This window comes from Dendrobium catenatum, unplaced genomic scaffold, assembly GCF_001605985.2.
Source record: "Dendrobium catenatum unplaced genomic scaffold, ASM160598v2 fragScaff_scaffold_146, whole genome shotgun sequence".
Classification (NCBI taxonomy): Eukaryota; Viridiplantae; Streptophyta; class Magnoliopsida; order Asparagales; family Orchidaceae; genus Dendrobium; species Dendrobium catenatum.
The window spans coordinates 741293-748342 of record NW_021318608.1 but is presented as its reverse complement, the minus strand read 5'-3'; the positions used below and the strand labels follow the sequence as shown (position 1 = coordinate 748342).

Genomic DNA, 7050 nt, shown 5'->3' with positions numbered 1-7050 from the left:
CCCTCAAACTTCTACAAAATCCAAATATTTTTCAAGTGACCTCAAGGTCACCCCGATGATGGCCGTGTTGAAAGAAGATCTCAACCGGAGGGGTTAATTTCAAATACTTTCAAATGCCACTCAAAAAGTCCAAAAATCCAAAATTCAAAATATTTAAAATTGAAATAAATCTATCAACACTTAAAGCAAATTCATCCACCCTCCGCAACAGTTTGTCGAGGCGGATAAATTCAAATAAACTCTAGCTCACAAAGAGCCAAATGCCTAGTCGAAAATATCACTAGGATCCATTCTCAAATAATCTCTTGCTAGTAAGGACGTGGTACGTGTCCTCTAACCGGCAGTTTCGCCGCCAAATGGCACTGCAGGTAAACGGTTATGACCCGGGGCCCTCTGAACCGAGTGGTTTTGCCGCCAAATGGCACCACAGATAGCGGTTATGGCCAGAGCCAATACGCTCCTTAATGGCGTTAAATCCTTGAGATATGAATCAATAGGATATGATCGATAGGGCATAAAGCCCTCTGTTAGCTAAGGTGGATTTAAATTTGTCCCCTTAGACAAACATTCAACCTCGGTCTACAAGGTCTCCTTGGACGAAGCAACCCATGGCTGCTGACAAGGATCCTTCTGTCAGGTTGGGTCGACTACCTCCTCTGACTAAGTAGACCAGGGACCACGATGGCCCGGGATGATGGAACCATGGGATCTTGATCGGGTCTATCATCCATTCCCCCACCATCCGCTTTAAGTACTAGATGGTACAATTTCTATTTTAAATAGCAAAATGTCCAAATATCCAATTTCCAAATCCAATTTCTATCAGTATCCAATCTATTGCTGCTACTATATGCCAGATAACACGTATGTTATGCGTCTGATTTACGACTAGCCTTAACTAAAAGTTCTCTCTCGTGATCGGGAGGGGTAATTAACTATAAGGGCTTGCGCCTATAGGAAACAAGAACTCAGATCATAAAGTCCTCGCAAAATGAGGGCGAAATCTCTGGGTAGTGTCTTATCTACAAACCCATCTGCCTTCCAAAATTTACCTCGGAACTTAGTTCGTTAAAACTCCCTCGCCGAATAAGAAAAGCGAGTGGAGGCCGAGGCCGAATTTTCGGAGCCCACAGCTCAAAACTTCTAAAAGGTCAAAAGATCCAAAAAAAAAGATCCCCCAAACGTTTCTCATCACCCCTTATTTATAAGGTTTTGAGATTTCTAGTAAAGGCTACACTGAGAAAATAGGAATATGGGCCATAAAAAAATACTAGTACAATGCTACACACAAGTCTAAGACACGTGGAACCTCATGATTGGCTATAGGAGTATGAAGTCAATGAACTAGCGAGCTGTTGATCATCATGCGAGCTCAACAAGGAGGTGAGTAGCTGTTGAGCGAATCTTAAAGATGGACCCATAGTTAGTAGGTCATCTTGTGAGGTCGACGAGTGACATTGGGTGTTCAGTGTCGCTCTGTTGAGGAAGGTGAGCCGAGGTGTTGGCAAGGATGAGGGGTTCCTGAATTTGGTAGGAATTGTTGTCGAATAAATAAGGGGTCACTGAGGTTTAAGGTTGGAACTTTCTTGTAAATAAGGCTCAGTGAGTTCAATCGATGAGAACTAGACTGAGATGAGTGATGATCTGGTTATTTGGTGAGGAGCCTTCTAGTATCCTAGTGTAGGACAAGTTCCTGAGCAGGTGTAGGTGCGTGATGCCCTTTCCTTAGGCGAGTTTCTCTAGTAGCTGTGTGAAAGTCCTTTAAGGCATTTGCTCCTAATATGGAACATCCTTATCACGATTCGATTGCTGATGTATATTTAATTCCCCCAATTCACTCGACCCATTAACAGGCGAGCTTTGAGAAGGGTGAGTGAATGATAATAATAGTGACTATCTAATAAAAACAGAGAATAATGCACATTTATTGCCCTTTTTTATAGTATTCTAAAAAACAATGTGGACTTTATGATGTTGACGCACCCTACATCATTATTGTACGGCGCTCTTCAGCAAATTGCAGCTTTAGCATTTCGAGAGGCTAGTTCATTTGTTAGTTGCTGCAAGAGTATCGACGAGTGCTTCGTGAAATGGATCTCCTCTTAAAGATTCATGCATGCGAGATGGCATCCAAGAAGGTGTCTAAGGTGCTCCAGCCTCATCTTGAAAGGAAGCAAATATGGAAGGAGCCTAGCAATGGATTAGATTCATGAAGTTCTTCGTTTCACCTCCAAAGAGAGCGAGAGAGTTCAAACATTGGGAGGAGACATCACTACCAATGAATAGGTTGTTGCACCCTACATCATTTCTGTATGGCTCTCTTCAACAAATTGCAGCTTTAGCATTTCAAGAGGCTAGTTCATTTGTTAGGTGCTGCAAGAGTATCGGCGAGTGCTTCATGGAATGGATCTTCTCTGAAGCATTCATGGATGCAAGATGGCATCCAAGAAGGTGTCTAAGGTGGTCCAGCCTCATCTGGAAATGAAGTAAATATGGAAGGAGCCTAGTAATGGATTAGATTCATGAAGTTCTTCGTTTCTCCTCTAAAGAGAGCGAGAGTTCAAACATTGGGAGGAGCCTATCACTACCAATGAATAGGTTGTTGCTCCCGACAAAAAATTTTTCTAATAGGAAATTGTTAGTTCTATCATCACACATCTGAGGTGCTTGCTTAAGCCTATATAGTGCTTTCCTAAGTTTATAAAAGTGAATTAGAAAGACTAAGTTGTCAAAACTAGAGTGTTGGTCAACATACACATCTTCCTTGATCACCTCATTTAAAAAATACTTTTTACATTCTTTTGATATAATCAAAGCCTTTAAAGCATGCAAATGCTAATAGTACACTTATGGCTTCTAGTCTATCTATGGGTGAAAAGTCTCCTCAAAATCTATCCCTTTGATTTGGTTGTACCTCTTTGTTACCAACCTAATCTTATTTCTAACTATTGATTCAATCTCATTAAATTATTTTTGAGAATCCAATTAGTTCCAACAATACTCTGATCAAAAGGTCTACATACTAACTCTCACATATAATTCCAAACAAATTGATTCAGTTCTTTGTGCATTGTTGGTGTCCCAATTTCATCAACTAATGTCTGATCTATGCTAGTGAGTTCTATCATAGAGATGAAAGTTGTGTGGTTAACTTTCATTCTAAGGTCATGCCTAGTCCTAAACCCTATGGATAAGTCTCCTAAGATAAGTTCTCTAAGATGACTCGATGAATATCTTCATTTCCTAAGCAATGAATCCTGAGCTTCTTCTCTATCATCTAATTCAACATTTTCAATTCTATGGATTATCTCTTCTTATTCATCATTAATCATTCTAGTTTCAAAAACTATAACTGATTTATCAAAAGTAACGTGGGTGGACTCCTCAACAACTAAAATTATTTTATTAGATATTCTTATGTTGAAAAACATAGAGGTTGATCTAAAAAGACTTACTTAGAAAATATTAGAAATGGCCTTTCTTTATTAGATTTACATAAAAATTTGACTCTTAACAAGACACAATGGAGAAAAAGGAGTCATGAAGCCAACCCCACGTAGTGGGATAAAGGCTTGATATTGATTTTGTAATTGTACCGTACAATCTGTACATCAGAGGCTAAAATTTGAAAATTATGCTTTTCTTAATAGTTTACTTAATAAACTCATCATATTACTAGAGGGAAGAGGTTCTTGAGCAGTCACAAACATTTTATTTTAAGGAGAGAGCTTGGGAGAATTTCCACTACATAAGGGAGAGAAAGGAGGTGAGGTTGCTAGAAAAAGTTTGCCATGAGGAAGTTAACAGGTGTAAGGAGATTCACATAGTTTCTTCCGCTAACCTTCATCATGGGTCCTCCTGTTGTGTTTGGTAGAGGTCTAAGAAGAAAAATATTTAGGACAAAAGGCTTGCTAGCCGAGGAGGCTAGTGATTGGCATCTTCGTCAGGCTGAGAGGCGAAAGAAGGGAGCATGATCTCTACCCGAGCGAGTTAAAAGAGGGATGACATTTCCACCGGGCTTGGAGGCGAAAGGAGGGAACGACATCTCTGCGATGAGCTAAAAGAGGGACGACATCTCCATCAGGCTGGGAAGTGGAAGGAGGGAGATTTTTCAGAGTCTATAAAGGTCATTCTCCACCTGCTAAGAGAGAAGGGTTTCTCCTTTTGGATGAGTGCCAAAAGACTGAGTTAGTACAATACCTAAAGAAGAGGTTGGAGAATGGACGTAAGTCGATCTAACCGAACTACTATAAATATGATTTGTGTATTCTTATATTTTTTTCACTTATTTTCTTGCAATTTATTTTATATACTCTGATTTTCTTTTAGTTATCTTGTATATACATTTTAATGAAATGAAACAGATTTTTCTGGATGAGTTTATTTTAAGTATTCTGAATATTTTAATAGCTTTGTAATTTGTTGTTTGTTTAAAAAGTATATTGGAAGAAAATCTGAAATATTTTCAAAACTAGATCATAAGATTTGTCTATCACAGCTCAACATGATAGGAATCCTATTGGGTTGGGTTGTGACACACCAAGCTGAGTGTGTAAAAAAAGAACCTTCCCTCAATCCTTGAGTTAAAGAAATCTAGGCGACTGCAGGTTCCAAATCATTTACGTCCCGCGATTCCCTCTAGATCCTCACAATAAAGCTCTTCAATGACTCTCCTAGTTCCTGCCTCATTTTAGTGAGAGATTGCAAGCTCTTTTGAGGCTTATGGGTGATGGAAAACTGAGTTGCAAATAACCTCTTAAATTCTGAGAAGAATGTGATGACTCCTACTGGTAGCCTAGTGAACCATTACAGCACACTCCTTGAGGGTTATGAAAAATAACCATCGCTTAAAAGCATTCTTGATGTCCAACAACGTGACATTAGAACCCATATTAGGACTACAATATCATGCCTTTTCTTGCTAAAATCTTCATGACAAGCAAATAGCCAGAATGATGGCAACGTAACCCAACTACATGGTGACTACAAAGTTATCCATGGTGAAGCAATACTACTACATGTATTCGACAACTCTATTGAGGTAGTTCTCAATGAGGAATTTCAATTAAGGAGCTCCAATGATACTGTTTGAGGTTGGTTTTAAGGTTTTTTGCTACTATATTGTACTCTGACGAGCTCTATAACTTATAATTAGCTTGTAAGTATTCAACAAATACATTGAGGTAATTTGCTTGATCAACTCTAACGAAATCTATAACTAGCAATTACATTAAGGTATAACTTATAATTTGAATATTAAAAAATGTACTTTTTTATAGCCATTTCAAATTGGCTTCAAAGGTTATGCATTCATCCATATTCATAAAATTTAATACTGGATTGCATCTATTCTAGCATAAAGAGAAAGGATCCATGAAATCTAGCTGAGTGGAAGGACAAGACCCACCATAGTATGATAAAGTGAACCTCCCATACTGTGATAAAGTGGTGAGTAAAAAAAAGTTGTACCAATAATGCCTCACCATATAGTACAGCTGCAAGCCATAAAGTGGAGCATCATCATTAATCACTACGTAGAAGGTCTATTTGTCATCATTTGTCTACCTATACAACACCAAGCTCCCATAAGCCTCCACCAAAGTAACCCCTTTCCCATGGTGCCCTGGTAATCACCCTATACCAGGCCGCTCTCCTCCATGTAAGCACCATCTACATGCGCCTAGTGGAGGGATTTCTTTAATGTTGGACTGCATCTATTATAGCATAAAGAGAATGGAACCATGAAATCTAGCTGAGGAGAGAACAACGTGAAACACAATATAACAAAGCTTTGTCAATATTTTATTTCATATTGTGAACATAACGAGGCAATGAAGAGAAGAACAGGACCCGTCATAGTAAGATAAAATGGTCCACCCATAGTGTGATAAAGTGGCGAGTAAAATAAAAACTATTAAAAAGTAGTAATAATATGCCTCACATGTAGTAGGGTTGCACATCATAAAGTAGAGCTTCATCATCAATCACCAAGTAGAAGGTCTATTTGTCATCCCTTGTCTACCTGTAAAATACCCAGCTCCCACGAGGCCTCCACCAAAGTAACCGCTCCCCCATGGGCCTTGGCCATCACCCAATACCAGGCCACTCTCCTCCATGTAAGCACCATCTACACGTGCCCCCCAATCATATGCCTCAATCGCGCCCAGTGGAGGGTTTCCTTATTGTCACCCTATAGCAGTTTCATATCTTCATTATCTTATGCCTTCAATGTATCATTAGATTCCCCAATAATTAAAGCTTATTCTATGGTTAGTAGTTCAAATTCCTAATTAGATGGCATCAATATTGTGAGAGAATGAATTTCTCCACTGAATTAAATGGTAATATATATACACACACAAAACCTGGTATTTTAACAAATTGCAAGAAACTTTATTGGAGCTAATAAAGGAGTTGTTAGACTTAATAAAGTCGTTGTTGACCATGTCTCCGCAACCAGTCATAGTCGATAGTAGGGTGGTGGCAATGTGAAAGAAAGAGAGGTAATATGAATCGTTATGACAATGATGTTCATTAGAGGCCATCCAGATGGTCATCGGATAATAATGACTCATTGACAACATTGACAAGAAGCACCAACAATAAAAGCATTAAACTAGTTTTCAAAAATGTGGGGCCGCTTGTGACAGATAAGGAAGAATCGAGAGTTGTAGAGGAAGATTGGTTTAAAATAGAAATTTAATTTATATATACAACAACAACAACATCGTCGCTTCCAGGAGACGCCCTAGCATTAACACAATTTCTTAAAGGATTCATGTCAAGAAATTTAATTTATATATAATAAAAAAAATTAAAGACATATTTGTAAACATGCAATTGTAAGAGGTACATTTGGAGGGGCAAAGGCATGTCTAGAACTTTGTTTGAAATGATTATATTTTTGGAATCCTCTTGACATGCTCTAGCATTTCTTTAGTTCTATAATTATTTTGCATCTTGTTTAGCTCCAAAACTTAAAATATGAGCCAAAAATTATTTTGTATTTATTCGATAACATAATATTTAAATTCAATGTATAATGGTACT

At 38.2% G+C, this 7050-nt stretch overlaps 1 protein-coding gene across 2 annotated transcripts in view; it reads right to left on the bottom strand.

Moving 5' to 3' along the window:
- The window catches only part of LOC110114356, a 38600-nt gene extending 32726 nt beyond the window's left edge, over window positions 1–5874 (bottom strand). Inside the window, exon 1 of one of the 2 annotated variants that reach the window (XM_028701026.1) lies at window positions 5484–5874. In XM_028701026.1, coding sequence (XP_028556859.1) covers window positions 5484–5524 — 41 coding nt within the window. In that variant the 5' untranslated portion in view covers window positions 5525–5874. The remainder of the gene's footprint in view (window positions 1–5483) is intronic. The other variant, XM_020847208.2, reaches the window with a different exon arrangement.
- Between the last annotated feature and the right edge of the window lie 1176 nt (window positions 5875–7050).